Raw genomic sequence first — 23,513 nt, forward strand, 5'->3', positions numbered from 1 at the left:
AAAAGGCCCGCTTACATGTGTCGGTCTCAGGGAACCGAAATTTACATGACTTTTTAGTAGTGTGTGGTTCAGTGACTATCCTGCATGTTTCGACAGAATAATCGTCCGGAACCCTTTCTCGTAGTTTGAACTCGTTACCTGACACTGGATTAAGTTGTTGTAATCATCTTGTTCCAGTAAACATTCTTAAATGTTGCTGAAAATCTCCTAAATAGAGATAATAATAATAATAACATTCTTAAATAAGAATCTCCTTCTCCGTTCGTACTAAAATCACCGAAGCAAACAAAATTTGCACACGCACACATACTAGGGGCATCCTACTCTAAACTTTGTATTTCTATCGATATACCTATAGATACCTGGGAATATTTATAAATACTTAAGAAATACTCATGAAATATCTAGCGATGGTTTGTTTGCTCGGTTGCTATAGCCTATAAACAAATTTCATTTGTTTGTTTATCTGACGTTTGGATTCAAATCTTATCTGATTTTGTGTACATTTAACATTTATTATATTGTTACCGATCGGGTAACAGTTTTTCGTTGCGTATAATTGTGAGACGATAGGAAAAGAAACAGTGTTCAGTGTCCCATAATGAAGAGGGCCACGATTGAACAGCGGATAGAGCAAAACGCATAACAAAAGGGTGGTGGATGAGCTATGATGAAGAGGAGAGAAGGTCAGTGAGTCTGGAGCTGTGGAACAGAGTAGATCTGGTGAAATTTGGATGGGGTTCAGAGACGTGAGGCACGTTGTTAGAGTGCACTTTTGGAAGGTCGTGTGTGAAGAGCCTATAAGGCGGTGATAGCATAGAGGTAACTCTAAGACTAGAAGGTCCAGAAATAACGTGCTCAACTTTTTGGCACAGCTCTGGTACTCTCTTTGGTCCCAAGCTAATCGATTCACCCCTCGAAAATCCACTAACCCCTCATTTTATCTGTCAAACTTACATGACGAATCAAAACAAACATTGTGTAATAGTAGAATTTCGACTAGAATGGGGTACGATGATCGTTTGCTTGGGACCAATAGGCTAGTCAAGTAGTGAGCCAATTTAAAATCGTTAGTTTCGTATTGATTGTTGGTGATAGTGTGCCTTTCGGAGACTGAAATTGCAACCTCTGGGACAGCAAACGTCCGTGGTCTTCTAGGATCTAGGATAAGTTCACACTACAGCCGCCGATAGCCACGAGGATCGGCAGCTTGACATAGACATTGCAGCAGCGTAAGTGTTTCACCTTCCACCCGCCATTGAATCAATAAAACCATTCAATTAAAGCCTAAATTAACCCTTTTTGTAAAGCTTCTCATAATTCCGAAAACTCTCCCTACCTCGCCAACGCCCGGAGGCCCGGGAGCATAACAGGCCTTTGGTGTCCACCCCAACAACTGCCAACTGGCTTAGACCAGCAGTCAGGGATGTAGACACGTCCCCTTCAGAGACGGCGCAGAAGTCCCGGTGTCAAACAGTTGTGAGTTTCAATATTAATAGAATTAACTACAAGCCACTGACCGTATCGTACGTGACTCTTTTGTCCAGTCCCAGGAGGAAGCTATGCTGATGGCCATTGGAACCTTTCGACTATTGCTCGTTTAAGAGCAACCGTAACGGTACGCTGCTAAACTCATTTTAGCAGCCCTCATAGTGCAGCTACCGTATCGGGGGTTGCCATACGAGTAACTAAAATAGCAGTCGGCTTCTCGGTGAGAAGCGCGTTACCAAATTTAGCAGCGCGATAGTAGCGCGGGAGAAAGGTTGCTATCCGTAGAAATGTCAAAATGCTCACTACCGGTACGGACTACGGCGAGTAAATTGATAACCGCGATAGCAGCGACCGGTGTGGAGAAGAGTGACTAAACTAAAATGCGAGCGCTGTGCACTGTTAAAATAGTCGCGCAAATGACAACGACCGTTACGGTTGCTCTAAATGTATCGTTCAAAATACAGATCTGGAAATGACTATCTTGTTATAAGTATAGTTTTCACGGAGGTTTTCACCGAAGTTTTCACCCACTAGGATCTTGATCCTGTGATAATGACTACGAACATTTAAGCTGATGGGAGCTGGTATCGGAACTTGTGGCATCCTTAGAGCCGAGTCTCATAGCTTCGGTAGCATTATGAGCCGCAGAAATGAACAACATTCTCATGGATTTCCCCCCCATACGATGCCCTTCTACTTGAAGCTCATAAAGGTCGCCAAGTTAGACAAGTTCAAATCGAAAAATCGGTTCAGAACAAAATTTTGAACGGTTATTAAAATTGACTATCATAACATTCAATTCACCTGATATTTTTCTTACAGACGCTTACTTTGAACATTCCCATGCGGAAATTATGGTCCTAAAGGTTCGTTTAAAGAAAATCTATTATTTCACCCTAAAAACCAATAGTGTTGGAACCATTGAGTTGGAAAGCATGTATTAAGCACTCCTCGCCAAAATTAGAGAAAATGTATTCCCCCTTCCCATTCGTCACTTTGTTCCACTACCTAATGCATTGCTTGTCACACATTTTAACAACCCCCAAAGCGTGACGTACTTAATGGATGCTCCCTTAGAGGCTTGAACTTGCTTCTTGTGGATAGTTACAATGATTTTACGTCACAGATTATAAAAAAAATGTGGCGATATTGGGGGCATGCTCATTGAATGGGTTAATGAGCTGAACGATAACCTTACAAAAATGCTCCATTTTCCATGTTTCAATGTTATTTTCAAATTATTGTTATTTATAGATTCGGTGGTTTGGTAAACTATGATTAGTCTGTTAAATGTTTAGTAGTCTTGAGAATAAACAGTTTCATTGTGTTCAGCTTTTATTTCATAATATATACAGTCAACAACAACATACATTCTTGCACAAATATGAATCACTTCCATATGATGAACACGCTAGACTGACTGTACAGTAATTAAATGTTCTTTAATTGTAGGGGACTGTTCACATTTAAAGCTCTTTGGTTCCACATTCGTCTTCTAGGATTCTGATGTTAGAGAAAATGGATCAAAAAGACTTCTTCTTCTTCTTCTTCTTCTTCTTCTTCGCATTTCAAGCTTATTGCATATCGCATATTAGCTTATTGCGTGCTCTCAACTTAGTGTTCTAGATGCACTTCCACAGTTATTAATTGAGAGCTTTCGATGCCTGTACCATTTTTGCATTAGTATAATTGTGTGGCAAGTCCAATCATACTTCTATGCCCACACGAAACGAAAATCAATTATTTTATTCGTGTGTTTCACTTATACATTTTTGCCAAACATCAGCCTTATACATTCCATAAGACAAACCACATAGGTCCTATAAGAATGCATAAAAGGTATGTGTGACCGCTTATACATTTCATTTGACACATGATCTTCATTAACTTTTTGCAAGGCGTCTGATTAGTAGTTGACTTATACATTTTATGACTAATTAGCAATAGAAATTTGCCTAAAGGTATAAGGAGATTTCTATCCGTGCAGGGAAGTCGAGAAATTTTCCAACCCGAAAAATTCCTAGACACGGACCGGGAATTGAACCCAACCACCTCCAGCATGGTCTTGCTTTGTAGCTGCGCCTTTACCGACTGAGCTAAGGGAGGCCCCAAAAAGACTTGGTGTATTTCATTTTCACATTTTAGATCACTGAAAAACATACATTTTGTAATATCCTTTTGTAGGCAGATTTGAAATACTTACCCCTTACAATGAATTCACACTTCATTTCAAATATACTAATTGTATACTCTAAAAATGATCAGATCACGCGACTAAAATTATCGAACTGATGGAGCAAAAAACAACAAACACAGCACTAGCAGCCGGTCATAAACAAACGTTACTACGATGAAAATAAAACCTAGAAACAAAATACTTAAACATACTTAGCGATACTTACGAGATATTTAAAACAATTTAATAAATATTGGAACTAAAGTTTAGAGTGGGATGCCCCTAGCACACATATGTATATACGAAACACACTCTGCGTTGCGCATGTGCAGTTTTATTTTTGACAGTTTCAAATTTTACAACTGTCGAGTAGCTTGAAACAATTTTGAAACTCAGCATTGCAAACGGCCTAACGGGACTTCTATCCGTGAAGGAAAAACGACCACGGGAATAAAGAAATCAATCGTTCCCCAGCAAAAAATAATCAATCGTTCCCACTATAATAGTTCCCACCATTTTGCTAAACCTTGATAATGCTGTTGTCGAAACCGGCGAGCCACCCTGTTTTGTTTACCACCCACCACCCACCAAGCGCTGGCTGGTCTCGTTTTGTGGTTTTGTTCGCCTGGCCTCCCACCAACATCGATGACAGTAGTTCTCGCTGTCATCATTCATCGTCGTGTTGTTTTCCGTTTTTCCTTTCTGTTTTGGCACCGAAATTCGAAGAGCATCAACCAGCACGCTTTGTTCGGTTTATCGATTAATTTCACAATCAGCTGGTGGTTATGTGAAAGCAAGTTTCAGTGGAAAAAATCAGGTTTAAAAATGTGCTAAATCGTTGTGCAAATCGGATCTTATACTTTAGTAAAATTAGAGTGTAGTGTGAGCAAAATGTCCCGCTGTATGCTGAGCCCGTTGCGATTCTACCGGACCGGATCCGGATTGCAGTACTTTTTGCCGAGTTTCGCTAGGGCTTGCTTGTTCTCGTCGCAGGGAGGCGGCACGGGAGGTCGATCCAGCGGCGGAAACCAGGGCGGCAACAACGGCAGTGGTGGAGGCAAAGGATTCGTGCGAAATACGACGATTCTGGTGCAACAGGGTTGTGACATCCAGGAACTGCCGGTGGTGGTGCGGAAGATTGCCGAGGATGAGTTTGCAGCTTTTATATCGAATACAGTGATTGATAGCCAACCACCAGCTGCAGTGGCGACAACTGCTGCTGCAACGGGGGAGGAAGAGAATGGCGCAGTTGATCAAGAGTCGAGTGATGAAAATGCAAACAATAGCAATCAGGACGAAATTATAAAGTCGATCGAGGACTGTCTAACAGCACAGGGAGTTTGCCTGGTGGTGGAATCGTTGGATGAGCAGGAATTTACCCCGGAAGTAGCTGTACGGGCGGTGGAGAAGATTTTGAAAATTGAGAATTTACTGGAGTTGAAGCATTTGGAAAGCAGCGAGGAATTTGAGAAGATTATTAGCTGCATCGTCTATCGAGGGGATAACCGTACGGTTCTGGAAGTGCTGGATGGATTGAGGAACTATATGGAGCTGGTCAAGACGATTGATATGCTGGGTAACGAGTTGGTATATCGATGCTCGGAGAACAAATTGGATATTGAGCAGTGCTGTGAGGCGATCGAGAGTCTCACCCAGTGCAGGAGGTACGATATGGTGGAGAAGTTCTGGAGTGGAATAGCCGACCAGGAGAAGCAGATCGACGATAAGAATATTCATCAGGTTTTTGCGATTTTGCCGTACCTGAAGGTTAGCCGAAGAGCGGTGTTGAACGTGCTGGAGCGGAGGATTCCTTCGGTTTGGTGGCAAATGTCCCCAAACAGCACGATTGATGTGCTGCAATCTTTGGAGACGTGCAAGTTGTCTCCATTTAGGATTACCCAGACATTGGCTCGATGGTTGAATACGAACATTCATGCCGTAAGCGAGGACCAGCTGGAAGCGGTGCTGGAGTCGTTCACCAATTTGGGATACTCCGAGAATCAAATTGAGCGAGCCATTGAACGATACGTGAAGGCCAAGGGCGTTAAGATCGTTTCGCAAAGTTTGATTGTTACCTTGTTACGACACTGCCAGGTAAGAGCTATGGATTCCTTGATTCCTTCTAGTCAATCTGATTTCTTCCCATTCTAGGTATTCCGCTTGAGGAATCCTCACATTCTAAATGGCTGCAGCGAGTTCTTCATAGCCAACCACCAAAATCTGGATCCCGGCTATTTGCGCGCCGTCTTCTGCCCCTTCGGCTATCTCGACTACGAGCCAGTCAACGGCAATAAATTCTGGGAGACCCTGGACATGTATCTGGATCTCAACTTTACCAAAATCCACCCGATGGAAATCATCGATATCATGTTCTGCTACGTCTGCTTGGAGCGCTATCCGCTGACTTTCGTGAACCGAATCTTCAATCCCTACTTCTTAGACGTCCTACACGCTCGAACCCGACCGGAGAAACTGGACCGGGTTCGAAGCATGCTCAAGGTGTTCGACACAAGTCTCACACTGGAATGCAACGATTACGATGGTCCGCTACTTCCACGGGACCACTCGGCCAAATCGCTATTCCACGATGGTCGAATCAAACGAATCGTGAACTACATCACCCCGGAGTTGGAGAAAATAGCCGGCGGGTCGGATTGTATGACCAAGTTTACCATCCTCCAGCATCTGCCCGTTAACGAGCTGTACCTCGTTGACGCAATTTTCCACCCGTGCGGCATGGGAAATATCTTCTCCCTCAACACGATGAAGGAACGCAACGTCAACATTGCGGTGCTGATTCTCCTGCCGGAGTATTTCAACAGCAACGGAGAGCACCTGATCGGGTCGCAAGCGATGCGCATTCGCCATCTGAGACGACTGGGGATGCGAGTGGTTACGCTACGATTCGATACGTTGTACAAACTGAAGGTCCATCCGGCGGAGCTCCTCAAGTACCTGGTGGAGAGGATGCAGCAAGCATTGAATGCCCTGCCCGCACCGAAGGCAACGCCCGTGGACAGCGGTTCTGAGGATTGAGTCGAATCATGGCGCATATTTTCGCAGAGCGAAAACAAGACTGCTTGGTACTTACAATACACAATTGTGATAAATATAAATCTTACAATAGCTTGCACAAGACTACACTTGACTGCTTTGGAATAAACTCGATGTGTGTCATTTAAATGTTACAGACATAGTGTTATTAGGCGCATATAGTGATTTTGAATTGTTTGAAATAAAAAGCAATCAGCTGGTACCGATAACTAAGCTTACTGTTGATTTAAATTGAAAGGATTTGAGAAGTCATGAAATTTGTAATCTTACCATGCGGCGGCTTATCCATTGTTCAAATGTTTACCCCATAATGGAGGCGCCAAGTACCTTGGTTTATGGTTATGGAATACGGTTCCAAATGCTACCTCAGAGCATTTGTATAGTCGTGGTCAACTCAGGATAGGGGAGACGGGGGTAATCCACATAGTGAATCGAAATTCGAGTACAATGCCATCCAAATGTTCGTATTAGGCCGATGAGATCAACTCAAAATTGGGTCGGATTTCGCTTGAAATCCTAAAAAATGCAACACGAGTCTTGTCACTATCAACAAGGCGTAAAACGTAGCAAACTCATAGTTTGAAGTAGTCAGAGTCGCACGATGAACGTAACGTGCGCCTTAAATTTCAACGATCAACGTTTTGATAAATAATTTAAGAACTTACCATTCGGCAATCACCGGGAAGAGAATATCCGAATCGACGACGAACCTGCAATCATAAAAAAAAAGAATTAGCTTCCAGAACGGTGCGACATTGAATGCACTTCAACACTAGCTTACTTTTCGATTCCTTTGAAGTTGGCCGGTTTCGCTTCCAATCCGCTATCGCTGTTTGAACCGCACTATAACGAAAGAATAGAATATTATCGAATTAGCAAAGTTTTATGTAAGATCTACCTAATTCATTTGAGTGGATTTGAAAATAAAATTAAAGTGAATTAATCTTATCTCAAAGCCACATGCTTCAGCTCATGTGTTTGCCTAATCTAATCACAGTTTATCAATTGCCAAGTCTCTTCCCAATATCCGAATCGAAGGTCAGTCTGGGAACAATACAGCGCGTCAAAAGCAATCATCGCTATATTGCCATCCGTTGCGCATTGATTGGCGGTCTGCAGATACCTTGTGTATGCCTATTACTTAGATCAATTCTAATTGTCTATACAGGCACCGTGATAGCGTCAATTACAGCCGTCTACACCTCATGATTGTTGTATGTAGGTACTATAGTCTGTCGCCAATGACGTCCCCACGATGTTGACGAGTGACGCGCCGGCGGTTGAGATTGGCGCACGACTCACTTTTTGAATTATATACAAACGGACCTAAAGACCGCAACAAGGTGTGTCTGTTTCATCATACATCACGAGTTGGGGAAACGCAAATTTTGTTATCAAACAGAAGTCCGTTCGGTCCGAACATGTGCCATCGGACATTGCGAAAAACGATGCGACGCAATGCGCCTTTGTTGGGTATTTAGATTGAAGTTTGCACTTCTCCGTCCTCCGTTGATAAGGGATTTCATCGAAACGTGGATTTCTACATGAAGGAGCGCTTTTGCGCTATCTCGTAGCCGATGCTTTGGCGTCAGCACCTACTCGCTAGTAATTTGAATATACAGTCAAGTCTTTATAACTCGGCACACTCAATGATGTCGATCCTGCTTGTTTTGATCGATTGAACGGATTGCCGCAGCAGACTTGGGCTAGGTCAAATGCGATACAGTTACTACGTATATGCCTTTGTCTGCGAAATATGGTCTGATTTGAGTCGGGTCACGTTGCCAAGGCGTTGGATGTTTGTTTACTACAATCAGAAGCTCATGTTTGTTTAAAAATGCAGTATTGTCCTGATTAGTGCGTTTAATTGAGAACCTCAATAAATGGAAGTGCACCAATGGATTTGAACTATGGCATTCGATGAATTTTCACTTACATTTGACACTTCGAAAATAAATTATAATGTTCGAAAATCACTCTGTTGTTGATCGTCCGATGTTCGAGAAGATTATTACTCATCGCTGAGTTCCTGAACTTTTGGCGATTATTAGTGAACTAAACTCAAATTTGGGTCGTTCTCATTTGCCGTGTACTATTACTTGAAAATTTTCCATCTGTCAAATTGAAGTGAAAATTATTCTCCAAATGGAACACACACGGCGAATGAGAACGACCCAAATTTGAGTTTAGTTCACTCATAATCGTCAAAAGTGCACGAACTCAGCTATGAGTAAATTTGTCTCATGGTTTCCTGTGGAAAACCTAAAAAATCTGCCGTAAAAAGAGGAAATTGACGAAAATTTGATTCAGTCTCGGAGTAGTACCAATAGACTGAGTGAATCCAATCTTTACTTTTCTGGAAAAACCTGGGAAAACATGAGGTAAATTTACTCATCGCTGAGTTCCTGCACTTTATGTGATTTATGAGTTGACTAAACTCAAATTTGGGTCGTTCTCGTTCGCCGTGCAGCCTAAATAGTTTGTAAAACACACCGAGGAAAATGAAACTCGAGGGAAAAAGCGACCATCGAACGCACAAAATGTCTCAAAATTCCATAACTGGTTGAGATTCCAGATGCTGTCAACGAATGTTCCGACTGATTTTCCTCAAGTTTTTGATGGAGGAGGTGAAGATTTTAGATGAAGCCATCGAAAGTTCCTGTGGAATTTGACGGTGTATTCTCATCAAGAGATGGAGATAAACAAAGTGAAATAGAAAGGCAAGATGACGAAGGCATCCTAAGGTGACCATACCATACCATCCTGAGTTGTGAGGGACCATATCAGGTGATTCAGTGCATAGTTGAAAATTTGATTTGAATTGTTTAATAGTTGAAGCACGTTGAAGATTTTCAGAATAAAACATGATCAACCTATAGCGAATTCGTTTATTATTCAGTTCCAACCTGGATCGGGTATCAAGATTGGGTCTGCTTGTTTTCTGACAAACGTCAGTTTGCTCGTTTGTTTTTAAAACCTAGCTCAGGTTGAGGTTCACACTGACAAAAAGTTCGGTTTTGCACTGGGTTGGAACTGGTGTTAACCCCGATAATAAACGAATGCGCTACTAGAGAGGGTCTAGTACAAGAGAGGAGCGGATTGAAAACAAACTGCCTTGGCAACCTATGCCTTGATGGTTTCCAGTAACACTGCCAATGCAATCAAGGTAGGCGCTGCTCGGTTGGCTCTGGCTTTGACAGTTCGTTTGGCTCAAAACCAACCAGTTCGCTCCTCTCTTATACTAGACCCTCTCTAGATCAACCAGCAGCCTAGAAAACAAAGATCTCTGATCTGATGGATTTTGCAATATTTTCGGAGCCACCTTGCAGCATGAGAGAATATCCGAGAGATGTGATTTGAATTGATGAACAGTTTGAGATCTTCAGTACAATAGTATTTGCTCAACCTGAAGTTTTGACAAAAATATCCGGACGACACTTTGGAAAAAATATCCGGACGAGTTTATGGAGATCAAAAAACACATGAATGATTTTGGAATGATTCCTGATCAATCTGAAATCGTAAAAAAAACATTCTGAGGTGTTTAAGGTGTTCTATTATGCTATGGGTTTTTTTTAAATAGTTTTTGAGCAACTTGTGTGGCATATATTAGCGCTAGTGTAAGCAGGTCTTAAATTGACGCTTATAGTACGTTCAGACTACACAGTTATAACATGTTATAGCGCTACCACCATCAACTCTGTGTTGCAATTATTTGACAACCGTTATAACATGTTATAACTATCCAGTCTGGACAGCATTTTAACGAGTCAGCAAGGTGTCCTCCGTTGTAAGCGCAACAGTTCAATGCTGGTAAACAGAGGTCTCTATGGCAACGCTTCATAAACACACACGGGCAACTCTCCACCACTTCTTCAGTGGCATAAACGTCATCCACCAACATTTTGCTTGATGCCAAAGTTGTTGGGTCTTTGGCTCGATTATCTGCCAATCTAAGACAGCTGATGCAAACATTGAGAAATTATGCTCCGTCCATATAGATGTTTGATGCCACGCTATAAGGCAAAATAATCGAGATAAATGTTCAACAAGCACGTACATGTAGGAATTAAATATGTATTATATTAATTTTTAAATTAGACAAGCTAATCATCATAAATTCAAGTTTCATTAATGATTATTCACATAACATTTTTAACGCATACGTGTCGTCAATGCACATATAAACATAGTATAAAAACTGTAGGCTACAGTGCTGACACCACCAATAGTGGTGGCTTCAGCAACCCTCCTTCTTGGTAGATGATTGCTCTCCACTCACTTTCGAACCAGCTCTTTGCAAGGTAAGTCGCACACAACCAATAATCTTTGAGAATATCTTGGGGATGTGATTTGAATTGTTGGGCAGTTGAAGATCTTCATAATGATACCGGATCACGCTTAAGTCTTTAACAGATATCTTGAAGATATTTTGGAGATCTATGATTACCTGGAGATCTTTTGAATAATTTCTGAGCAACCTGCACGAAACGAAAATCAATTAATTTATTCATATGTTTCACTTATACATTTTTGCCAAAACATCAGCCTTATACATTCCATAATACAAACCACATAGGTCCTATAAGAATGCATAAAAGGTATGTGTGACCGCTTATACATTTCATTTGACACATGAACTTCATTAACTTTTTGCAATGCGTCTGCTTATTAGTTGATTTATACATGTTATGAATAATCAGCAATAGAAATTTGCCAAAAGGTATAAGGAGATTTCTATCCGTGTGGTATCTTGAGTTGATATCTGCGAGATATGATTTGGATTGATGTGTGATTTGAGATCTTCAGAATAATACCTGATCAAGCTGAAGTCTTGAACTAGTAATTTGAGGACTTTTTGGAGATCTATGATCACCTGGAGACCTTTAAATTAATTTCTGAGCAATTTGGTATTTGAACGAATAAGATCTTGAAGCGGCGCCGATGCTGTAGTAGTAAGCGTGATTGCTCTCACTCCGAAGGGCCTGGGTTCAATCCCAGTCGGTCCCGTCGGGATTTTCGGATGATATGGTATGATATTATATGGAACTACCACTCACTGTAGCAAGACAACTGTCGGTAGACTGTGGGCTATCCTAGCTGTTCGACTTGATCAAGTTGAATAACATCTAATTGTACTCATCCTGCCATTGTATGAAGGGCCAAAAACGATGCGGGTGAATCCGTGGGCAATATCGCCCACGTGTATCCACGGGATGCATGAGAATCTCCTTTCAACAACAGGATAATACAACCGGTCAAAAAACAGGCCATCCAACAGGAGGATATCCCAATGACTGGGAGGAAGAGCCCGCCCTCTTTTCACGAAATGTTAAAGAAAAGGAGTTGGAATTTCCACTCTCCCCATCCATTTCGCTTCAATCGAGTGCCCTGGTGGACCGTCTTGTACCCAGCATTTAATGTTTCATATAATAATGGAATGAAAGATCTCACCCGAAGTTGCAAAGGAATTCATGACATCACGATGATTTCACAGAGCGCCCATAGATATGCTGCCGCTACTTCTTTAATCGGTTTTAAGAACAGCACTAACAGCCTTTCGTTCCTCACCATCAACCACGAAACACACGCTAACTGCTCCAACTAGATGGACCTCGCGAGACAACGGCTTCAGTTCGCCAGTACACAGTCTGTAAGACGCAGCACCACCTCCTCACCGGCCGAATCAGCTCGCCATCAGCGCCGAAATCAGAACCGACAACTCCAGCGATCGAATATAAAAGCCGTCTAATATCGGTCACATAGCACCTGCGATTCCATTTCTGAAACACAACCTCAACGCACAAACACGACGACGACAACATTCGACAAGCACCTTTCGTCTGGGAGGCGGAACGCCAGCACGCAGCAGATAAATTGAAGAAAGAATGCGATGTCAACTATAAAAGGTCTGGCCCAACCGGCTTATTGGTATTAGTGAAATGTGGAAAAGTTTAGTGGTGTTCGTATTCCATCACTATGTTTATCTTTTTACACGAAACAGCTGTTTTCTGTGACGACACGTCTGCCATTCGCAGTATGGAATATTGTGCTGCCGTGACATCGTCATTCGCTTGCTCAGCAATGTTTACAACATTTTTGCTTCTAACACCAGCAAGCTGCCTGCTGCTCCAGACCTTGTACGATTGACATCGGAAAGAATGTACATACAGAACACGGCACGAGCTGAACTGCTAACGTTGAAATCCAAACGCGAACTGGCGCCCAGTGTTGTTAGTTTTGCATGGAGTACGATCCGTATTCACTAAGATAGGTGAAATTGTTTCTTTTGCGTTAATTATTGATAAATTTAATGACCATTTTCTTAAAACAGTCATTCCAATTTTTTTTAAGTGATGAGCGGGGAGTGAGCCATAATTTTTAGAATCCGTAAAATTTCTTCGGCGGTCAAAAATCCCTAAAAACCTAGAAAACCTAGAAATCCGTAGATCCGTAGATCCGTAGTAAATCTAAAAATCCGTAGATCTACGGATAAACCCGTAGAACTAATCACACTGCTGGCGCCGTTGGGATTTTCTGAGGCATAAAATCTCTGCTCACGCCTTCCTTCGAAGGGAAGTAAAGCCGTTGGTCCCCGATCCATAAGTTGATGTGTCGATAGATAGGATCCTGGCGTCGGTAGCATTGGTACCCAGTACGGAAAACAAATCAAGGGGAAAAAATAAGATCTCCAGTCAAGTTGAAGTCTAAAAGAAATATCTTGAGGATTTTTGGAGATCTATGATAACCTGGTCTTTTGAATAATTTCTGAGCAACATAGTATCTGGCAAAACACCTGGGAGAAGTAAGTTTAATTGTTGGGCAGTTGTAGAACTTCAGTATGATAACTGATCATGCTGATGTCTAAAACAAATATCATGAAGAGATCCACTCAAAATTGTGGGTGACCTCCGCCATTGTTGAATAAAGTGAGATGAAAATTGGTTGCCAAAAATCAAATCAAATTTTTCGTGATTTTCTCTAAACTTCCTCGATATTCTCTTGACTTCCCTGAAGTTCACTGTACTTTTCTGAAGTCATCAGAACTCCTAAAAGTTCCCACAATTTTCCTGAAGAAAATGGAACTGTTTTGAAGTTTTCGAACCTACCCGGATGCTCCCAAAACTTCCCTTAAAATATTTAGACTTTCCTGAACTTTTTCTGAACTTCCCAAATGTTCCTTCAATTTTTCTGGGATGCAAGGAAGTTTATGAGATTTTAACAATTCTCCAGAGGTTTTCGAAACTTTTATCCAATTTCTGTATTTCCCCTGAAGCTAATGGAACTGTCCTAAGATTCTCTGGTCTTCCTTGAAGTGCTCGGAACTTCCCTAGAATTCTTGAAAATCTTCTGAAGCTTTTAGTACTGCCATGAACTTAATAAAGCAGTTCCAATAATCCCGTGGGGTGCGACACATCTAAATCTCGATTTTAAATGGTCGAAAAATCTCACACTAGCAAGTCAATGTACGAAAAATCTTTTTTCATCTCTTGCATCTAAACCCATCTACTCGCATTGCTCTCCACCTTTTTGCAGGAAATATTCAAAATCATAATCAATCGTGTTTCTATCTATTAAGCGCGAGTGCATCTCACAACAACAAAGTAAAAAAAATCCTGCATCTTAGATAGAGTCGCCCCCTCGAATAATCCCTAAGCTTCATTGATAACCTCAAGGGGTAATCAACTCTGCACACTGTGCCGAAACACATTGTGGCACATTTATCAGCACGTCATGGCACACGATGACAAATATGACCCAAAATATAATATAAAATGGCATCACTGTTTTGTGTTGACGTTTTGCCAATCGTTGCTGAGAATTACTTCTTTGTCTACTTCAAAGTAAGATGGAAAGCGATTTTTTTTTGTTAGTGCCATTTTCCAGCGAAATTGTCCCCAATAATTCACGAGACTCTCTTAATTTTTATGGCCCACGGCTTAAAGTCTTTCTAATAAAGGGAACAAAAAACTTGTCCTTATGCCTTCTGGGGGAAGAAACTATAGACTTCTCTGACGTTTATGAATTGCACAAGTATTAGTGCAGAACTTTGGGTGGATTCAAAGGTTTTCTTGCACTAATACTTATAATTTACCCCAAGTTCTGCACTTGTGCATTTCACAAACGTCAGAGAAGTCTATACAGAAAGTCCACTCGGCTTTTGAGAGATGTCCATAGTTTTAGCATAGAGGTAACTCTAAAGGCCCACGCACATTAGATCCGGATCGGACGCGTTGCGGCAAAGTGACAGCTAAATCTATTGTCGAACTGTCAAATTTACGTCAACGCAACGCAAACGGATCTAATGTGGGTGGCCCTTAAGACTAGAAGCTCCCGAAATAACGTGCTCAACTTTTTGGCTCAGCTCTGGTATTATCTTCGGTCCAAAGCTAATCGATTCACCCCTCGAAACATAGGAAAAACCAATAACCCCTCATTTTATCTGTCAAACTTTAATAGCGAATCGAAACAAACATTGCGTAGTACTAGAATTTCGACTAGAATGGGGTACGTTAATCGTTTGCTTAAGACCAATAGGCTAGTCAAGTAGTGAGCCAATTTAAAATCGTTAGTTTCGTATTGATTGTTGGTAGAACTCTACGGTAGCCGAATGACGGAAATTTTTCGTAAGAACCGCAATATCTAGTAAAAGTTATTGTATCGACAAAATCATTAAAGCATATTTTCTCCAGCTCTCATATGAGTAGTAAAACACTCCAACTAGGGTTAGGATTTGAAGGTCTCCTGGAATCTAAATCCAAAAAAAGACGTAATTTGTGTTGCATAATTATTCCACCAATCTACCCGATACCGGCTAGAACCGATGTTTATCTCCTTGAACACAAAGCTTAGAGTTTAAAATTTCAGCAACTCCCTTCCGAAAAAACTAATTTTAGAACGGGTTGATTTCCCGGTGCGCACTAACCGTATCTCGAAGCGAATGGGTAAACACGTTCGGTTCGTTTATTTTTTTCTTTTGTTCATCATCATAAGAGTGTATTACGGGGAAAAACGCCCCCTTTGCCCTTCTACGAATCCTGGATTAATATAAATGCAAAACTGATCGGCAATCCAAGTATTTAATGGGACCACTCTACTGTGAATGTTTGACAGATGTCAAGTACCTGAAATCAATAATAATAACACAATCCTTCCGACGCCAGGGCCGGTAGTGTAGTGGTAAGCGTGACTGATTTCTCACCCCAATGCGTCCGGGTTCAATCCCAGTCGAGGTCGGTGGGATTTTTCTGAGGCATACAAATCTCTGGTCACGTCTTCCTTCGGAAGGGAAGTAAAGCCGTTGGTCCCGGCCCATGTGTGTTTGAATGAGTGCGATATTCTACGCAAGTGTGGAAGCTGCCTTGCTGCAAATTCAATTGCCGTCAATGGATGGCAATCGATGTCCGTCTGTGATTGGCACAATCACACAAACAATCCTTCCGAAGTAATTTTTTACGTCATTTTGGCAAACCCCCGACAAGGTGCAAATAGTAGATGTAAACAAAGGGATTGTGTTTCACCGCCGCAACGGTATTTCCATGGAGGTAGCTCTACATTTCTCTACACTCAAAAATTAATGAAATCATAATTTCTTAAAAAGTTTGCAAATTGCAATTTAATTAGTCCGAGCCATGACTTCTTCGGCAGTAGTCATGCATGATCACATTCAAAATAATCACTTGTGTTAAAAATTTATCTTTTCAGTTTTAAATTTTAATCTTTTAGAATAACACAGAAAAAAAAACATTAAATATATAGCCACATATATATTCCTTAAGGGAGGCGTATTACACCTGTTTTCCCTACATACGTACCTTCCCTCAAGGACAGCGTTCAATAACCCTAATCGCACCGAGGAGGGCGGGTCCCGCGAGTACTCGCTCAATGGCAAACATATTTTTGTTTTTGTTTACGTTTTGGCTTTGTATGAGTTGTTATCACACCGTGCACGCCGTGTGCCGGCCGATGGACGGTGGCACGTTAGACGTGCAAGTTTTTCTGCTCCCGAAAAAAAAACCGGTCAGTTCCGCAACTGATTAGAATGAAACACATGGTAGCATGTTCCGCAGCAGCGTAGCATTTTCAACCGATGATGATGTAAGTCTAGGTCTAAACCAAACACAACGGAACACCTTGGCGATAACAACCTGGGTTCAAATGCATTTGTCCATCAGTTGAAAAATATGATGCTGGGAAGCTAAAAAATCGAAGCACAGTTATTGAGGAGACGTTGGTTTTTGTTAGTAGGGAAAGGATGTTAGACTTGAATAACTAAAAATTGACCCTCCACTGGAAGTATCTGCTTCTACAGAAGATTAGATTTAAGTTTACTTAGCTGCAAAGTGAAAATGTACCTAGGTTAGTATATATTGGGTAAGTTGCGATGGTTTCTTCAGTCGAGTATTAGTAAAAGACACTGAAGAAGTCTCGAAATACGCGTATCTGTCAAGGGTAAGCTAAGGTAGTGGAATTAAATGGAAATTACTAATTCTTCCAAGAGGCATAAGACTCTTCACACTCACAAAATACATCACGGAATCTATCTATATATATATAAAAATGAATTTCTGTCTCTCTGTCTGTCTGTCTGACCCTTATAGACTCGGAAACTACTGAACCGATTGACGTGAAAATTTGTATACAGGGGTTTTTGGGGCCGTGGAAGGTTCTTATGATGGTTTGAGACCCCTCCCCCGTCTATAAGGGGGGGCTCCCATACAAATGAAACAGAAATTTCTGCAGAACTCGAGAACTAATCAAGCAAATGGAACCAAGCGCAATGACGACGGAAGCGGAACGGCAACGGCAGCGGAAAAGCCCGATCTGAGTAAGCCTACATGTCGGATTGAAAACTAGTTAGATCCAAATCGACTTCGGTTAGGCATCTTGATGTCATTAGTGACAACTGTCAAACTTTCCGTTTCCGTTCCGTTTCCGCCCACATTGCGTTTGGGCCTTAAGTGTGGTTCGAGCACGGAGGCTTTTGCGGGGGTCGTCGTACTGCGACAATGCCAAAAATAGCGTTTTCCATAGCAGTATTGAAAAAATCCACAGCAACATTGATACTAGCGGTCGATTCCAGCGGATTACCAATCTATGTCCGCAAGCCATTGTTCAATGCAGCGTAATCGGCCCGGCGAAAGTTCAGAGAGTAGCACTCAGATGTTGGCGTATAAACCAGGCCAGTGACAAGGCCTATCCAGCTTTCCATGCTCGGTAATGGCGGCCTGTTTGTATGAATAAATGTATCCTTCACTGTGCTTTTTGACACTAACTGGAGGGCGTAAGTTGTTACATTTTCTTCTGTTCCTGGGAGAGGGAAAGGGAAGGGGTTGAAATTCGAACATCCAGCTAGTGTCAAAAAGCACAGTGAAGGATACATTTATTCATACAAACAGGCCGCCATTACCGAGCATGGAAAGCTGGATACCAACAGTAGCGTTTGACAGTAGGCAGCATGTCCCGGGCTCAATTTTTTTTTATTTTGCTGTGCTGGGCCCGCTGTCACTGTATAACATGTTGCCTACGCGCCTGCCACTGGGCTGGTATAAACAATCGGAGTTGGTAGCCTAGACGACACGACAAGAGCGGGATGGTCTGCATCTAGATCTGTGGCTCGACCGGCAAAGAAGTAGAAGCAACCGATGGCAACTAACGATTTTAAATTGGCTCAATACTTGACTAGCCTATTGGTCCCAAGCATATCGATTAACGTGCTCCATTCTAGTCGAAATTCTAGTACTGCACTAAGTTCGTTTTGATTCGCTATGATAGGATGACAGATAAAATGAGGAGTTCGTGGATTTTCCTATGTTTCGAGGGGTGCATCGATTAACATGGAACCGAAGAGAGTACTAGAGCTGAGCCAAAAAGTTGAACACGTTTCTTCGGAACCTTCTGGTCTTAGAGTAGCCTCTATGGTACAAGTGTCCGGTAATGCGGGATCATTTGCCAGTACAAGATCTAGCAAACGTTCGTTTCGGTTCGGAGAAGTATTAAATCTGTCCGAAGTAGCACAGCAAGCGAAAGCAGTGGGTCAATGAATGATGTGCCACTGTCGGTGAAGCATCACTGCAATCCAGCTTGATTAGCTCAATCGAAATTCCATGGCAATCCAGAGCTGTTCCAGTAGACTGGAAATGGGCGAGGTGCTTAGGTAGCTGGTTAGTCTCGTTGAGACAACAGTCAGAACGCCTCCACCGCGTGATCCGAATAGTTGCGATGAATAGCCACGCTTTCGTCAGTACGATCAAATCATATTCAGCCTCCGCAACAGCCAATAAAAACGAGTCGATTTTAGTCCTCAGCCCACGCACGTTTTGGTAATAAATCTGGAGACTATTCGAGGAGCGATCCCGGGAGCTGAAAACTGAAGGAACTTTAGGTACCGAAATTTCAGAATCGCAATCATACTCGCCTGGAGTTGCAGGCCAGAAGCCCGGTTTTTGTTGTTGTTTTGCTTGACAACAGCTTTTCGCCTTCACACCTCCAAATGTTGCTGTGATGCGAAAAGTGAGAAAGCAAATGACAGTGATCTTGCTCACATTGTGAGTTACTCGCGGTGCCTCAAAAGCAACTCTTAAATTGCTCATGATTAGGAGCTGTCTCGCCCCTTGATCTCAACCAACCGAATTGGATTCGTTCAGAAACAGCAACAAGATATAAGCAATAAGCAAGGAATTATAAAATGGTTTCAACAAACTAACTAAACTGGACTGGGACTGGAACTGAAACTGGGCTAGAAAAACCCGAATTGGGTTGGGAAAGGGGGTGGAAGTGGTAAGTCAAAACGGGTCAACGTTGTTTGTCGAGGCAACGATCGCAGGTACACAGCAGAAGATCACAATGCTGGAGTTCCAGAATGACACTTCTGCAGAAAACAATTCATTTGATTTGGTACACGGTTAGAAAAAAGTACCCAAAATTAAGTTATTTTCACTCATCTCGGCACTATAGTGCAGGAACCCAAAAGTAGGTAAAGCGGGTCAAAGTAATTTTCATTTACTTGTGTGCAGTTCGTATGGAATTTTCCACTGGCTTTTTAACCAAAAGTAAGTTACTTGTACCCAACAGTAGGTAAATATGATTATACTCAACGTTGGGTTCCCACACTTTACTACCCCTGTTGGGTGGTTTTGCTCGTCTGTTTTTGACAACATTAGTAGGAGAAAAGGAGACAAACTAGTCAAAAGTAGGTAAAAGTGAACTGGCCGTTGGGTACTTTTTTCTTACCGTGTAGGGGTGCAATCCGATCAGTCGTTCATCGTTCCACAGTCCACATACAAAACATTCGAACTGTCAGAAATACCGGGTTGCCAAAGATTCCAGAATATTCATTATTCACTTAAAATATAGTCCGTACACTTGAGGCACACTGAGACGAAAATGGCACTTATTAAGTGTGTCGAGTGATCTACCACCCGCATTATCTGACGCGTTGCGGCAAAGTGACAGCTAAATCTATTGTCTAACTGTAAAATTACCACGGAACAGGAAGGATTTGACTGATCACTGCGACCAACACTAGGGAAACGTGGGATTTGATAATTATTACTTGAAACACCACCACTTCTGTGCTTTCAATCTAACCTTTTATACATCAAAATTGAAATTATTTTAATTTTTGCAAGAGCGAAAACGACGCAGCAAAACAAAAACACGTCATTTTCGCAGCGCGGCCTACTTTGATCCCTTAAATCATGGTGTCAAGACTATGGTTAAACTCATAAACGGAATTAATATTACCACCTTTAGCGGCTCCTTATTTGGCTAGGCAGGGAGGCAAACATTTCAAAAGTTTTTAAAAGCCATTCCATACATACTTTTATACAATTTATATAGAACATGCATAACGTTTTTCCTCATATCTACCTGCGTAGTTCATATAGATTGTCTGAAGTATTTGGTCTGGTACCGTAGTGCAAATGTGTGTATGTAACACGTGATGTTACCGGTTAGCTATTAGACGCTACTCAATTGAAAGAGCGATCCAAATCAGACATGTTTGTGCAAACGGCAAACGTAAACATTGTTCTTCTATTCTAACTTCACGCAAAATCCAAGGAATGAAAGTAATTTTTTTTGCATGGTACCTTGTCTTTTTTATTACTCACAAGAGCTCACAAGTCAACTTCGCAACTCCGGAGCTTCGGAATCAAAATCTATCCCATCGACAAATCTACTATACCGACCGCACGAACCGATCCAAACACCTGCGAGTGCATAACGGTTTGATTCTTCTCGTTGAAGTAGCGCATGTCCAGCCGGTACTCTCCTGCGGGTAAGAACTGCGGCGCCATGGACTCGTCAATATAGAAATTTTCGAAAGCGATGACACCCTGCAGAACATTTGCAAATATATACAAAACTAGCTTGGAGCAGATTGACAGATTGACTCACTCTGTACGGGCAACCGCTACGTATAGCCGACGGGTTGTTCTTTTCCAAAATGTTCAGGATAAACAGGGCCGTCTGATCCAGATCCATTGACGGACCAATACTCGCGACAGACGAGACCGACATGCTGTTGAACTTTCTCAAATAACTGCACACGTCGAAGGTGACCTCCATCAGCAGGGGTTGATAGGTTTGGTGATACTTGTAGAACATGGCAAATGTGAGGAAAAGATGATCGACCTGATCGACTACTATCCGGAATAGCATCTTCGACGGTTGATCGCGGAACAGCCTCAGCCGGCAGGTCACGTTCCATGCTATCTCGTATGGAAGGTCAACGCAGATCGCTTTGGTGAGGCGGATTTTGTACGCCGACTTTCCCTAGGTGGAGCAGTAAGATCGATTATCGCTATTCGAAACACTTTTCGAAACGCATTTCAGAATTTTAAATGTACCTCATTACGCACTTTCGGTTTCTGCGTGGGACCAGAGTCGACGACACTTAGAATCAGCATTAGAAGAATTAGAGTTATCAAACTATAATGAACTGTTAACATATTTCGACAGCACTCGAAGCACTTGATGACGATCAACCGAATAGGCAAATGTGATGCTATTTGCGTGACAGACCGCCCCATTGACAGGGCGAATCAATAATGAGCACAGAGTTGGGTGTAATTGCGTCTGCCTGATAGGATCTGAAGCCTAACGATGCAGTAATATCGGCAGATTTTCATAGCTAACCGCTAGATATAGGCTATTTAGGTGAACACATATTAAACTTAACGATGCCGATGTTAACACGAGGGAGCAGTTCCAGGTCAAAAAGCGAAAAAATAAACAGATTTTAGATTTTACCTCCCAGAATTCCACGAAACTTCGTATAATTGGGGTGATGAACCAATTTTGTGCTGGAATTCGGCCATTTTGACTAAGGCCTAATTTTTCCAAGGGGCGTATTCGATATTTTTCAATAAATCATAGCACGAAAACGGCTTATTTAATCGAAATAAAATAAAAATAATAAAATAAACGCTGAAAAAATCACAAATTTTCTTTAAAAAAAAAATGAAAAAGAAAAACGTATGGAAACTTTAATATCGAAAACTGGACATTTTTAGCTTGAGCTTGAGCTTGAGCTTGATTGACCGCCCACGGTTGCTACTCTGTTACTGCCAGATCAGCTGTAATTACACAGAGAACCAATAGACGATGCTTGGGACTAGCAATCATCCTCAATGTGTAAAAACTGGTGATCTTAAATTAGGCAATACCAGCGCCGGCCGCGCCCGAACACAGGTCAAGAAAGGAATGGGAAGGACTGTGTTGACATGACACTCGCTTTGATGGAAGCCGAGAACACCTCTGCACTTCCACGAGGAATCACTGGGATGTTGGATAAGAGGGTTGGGTTTGCAGCAGGGTTCGTTTTGGTAAACGATAAGCTGAATTGATGTCCTAACGATCATATAACGCGAAGGAGCTTGGGACTAAACCCACGGTCTTCTGCTCAGTAAGCAAAAACGTTTGCCACTAGGCAGACGAGCACCTTTTTAATCACCGAGTTGCTGTTATTACCATGTAGTCATATTAACAAATAAAACGATTGACGAATCTTGAATGTGGATTGGCCTGAGATTAGACTCATGATGTTCTGCTCTGTAAGCAAAAACGGTTGCTCTAAGGCCACCGAGCCCCTCATATCACATAGTACTGTTGCTCAAATTTGTGTATCCATTCAAACCCGGAACCAACGACAACAACGAGTTTCGCAAAACACACGATACACAAGCGATTTTACCATAAATCTCTTTGATATGTAAGGACCTGGGACCGCGTTTTTCTGCTCAGTAAGCAGGCCACTGTAACCGACGATCTTTCAAATCCGAAAACTAAAAACTACGAAAAAGTACTTAGGCCTTCATTAAGTTCCACTTTCACGCGACGTTCAATGACAGGGTCCTATCCAGGATCACATCTGAAAAATCCAAATCTGGCCAACGCCCACCTAAACCTGTTCTAATCCACCTGAAATGACTAACGAATGGCAGACTGTGACTACCCAGCCATGCAATAATCTCATTCCGTGCCTTATGGCAACTTGATGATTCTATTGCGCTCATCTTTTGGCACCACCCAGGAGAGACTTGGTCCTGTACCCAATGCTTAACTTATCTCCATTCCACTCAGCTACTCGCAATTTCTTGTGATATAGTGGGCGGAATATTATTATATGAGACAATTCAATGCAGACGTCTTTCCAAATTTGGTAGATCGACAGGTAATCGGTGAGTTACCACGATAGTTGCTATTCAACAACTCGACAACGTCCCATCGTCATCGACTGCTATGAGAATTTCCCATTGCAGACGCCAACGAAATGACGTCATCGAGC

General features: G+C 42.0%; 3 protein-coding genes across 5 annotated transcripts in view; 1 reads left to right on the plus strand and 2 right to left on the minus strand.

The window, feature by feature from the left end:
• Window positions 1–23,513, minus strand: part of Dip-C (dipeptidase C) — a 557,142-nt gene that overhangs the window by 420,307 nt on the left and 113,322 nt on the right. For all 3 annotated transcript variants that reach the window (XM_065221940.1, XM_065221939.1, XM_065221938.1), the window contains exons 4-5: window positions 7,503–7,564; window positions 7,387–7,431 (exon numbers count right to left, since the gene is read on the minus strand). In XM_065221940.1, the coding sequence (XP_065078012.1) occupies window positions 7,387–7,431; window positions 7,503–7,564 (107 nt within the window). The remainder of the gene's footprint in view (window positions 1–7,386; window positions 7,432–7,502; window positions 7,565–23,513) is intronic.
• Window positions 4,378–6,921, plus strand: LOC135701134 (FAST kinase domain-containing protein 3, mitochondrial-like). The gene is made up of 2 exons (XM_065221835.1): window positions 4,378–5,761; window positions 5,819–6,921. The coding sequence occupies exons 1-2, from the start codon at window positions 4,559–4,561 to the stop codon at window positions 6,701–6,703; spliced, it is 2,088 nt and encodes a 695-aa protein (XP_065077907.1). The 5' UTR covers window positions 4,378–4,558; the 3' UTR covers window positions 6,704–6,921.
• On the minus strand, window positions 20,774–21,972 carry LOC135701135 (uncharacterized). The gene is made up of 3 exons (XM_065221836.1): window positions 21,574–21,972; window positions 21,122–21,499; window positions 20,774–21,060 (listed from the first exon to the last, which is right to left on the minus strand). The coding sequence occupies exons 1-3, from the start codon at window positions 21,754–21,756 to the stop codon at window positions 20,884–20,886; spliced, it is 738 nt and encodes a 245-aa protein (XP_065077908.1). The 5' UTR covers window positions 21,757–21,972; the 3' UTR covers window positions 20,774–20,883.

Source organism: Ochlerotatus camptorhynchus, unplaced genomic scaffold (genome assembly GCF_037179485.1).
Source record: "Ochlerotatus camptorhynchus isolate MF236.1 unplaced genomic scaffold, CSIRO-AGI_Acam_v1.1 ptg000150l, whole genome shotgun sequence".
Classification (NCBI taxonomy): Eukaryota; Metazoa; Arthropoda; class Insecta; order Diptera; family Culicidae; genus Ochlerotatus; species Ochlerotatus camptorhynchus.

Excerpts from the sequence above, each read along its gene's own strand:
- LOC135701135 (XM_065221836.1), bottom strand. The coding sequence starts at position 21,756 with ATGGGGCGGTCTGTCACGCAAATAGCATCACATTTGCCTATTCGGTTG. Across the intron at positions 21,500-21,573 it reads AACCGAAAGTGCGTAATGAG|GGAAAGTCGGCGTACAAAAT; the intron begins GTACATTTAAAA and ends TGCTCCACCTAG. Across the intron at positions 21,061-21,121 it reads GTAGCGGTTGCCCGTACAGA|GGTGTCATCGCTTTCGAAAA; the intron begins GTGAGTCAATCT and ends AATGTTCTGCAG.
- LOC135701134 (XM_065221835.1), top strand. The coding sequence starts at position 4,559 with ATGTCCCGCTGTATGCTGAGCCCGTTGCGATTCTACCGGACCGGATCC. Across the intron at positions 5,762-5,818 it reads CCTTGTTACGACACTGCCAG|GTATTCCGCTTGAGGAATCC; the intron begins GTAAGAGCTATG and ends TTCCCATTCTAG.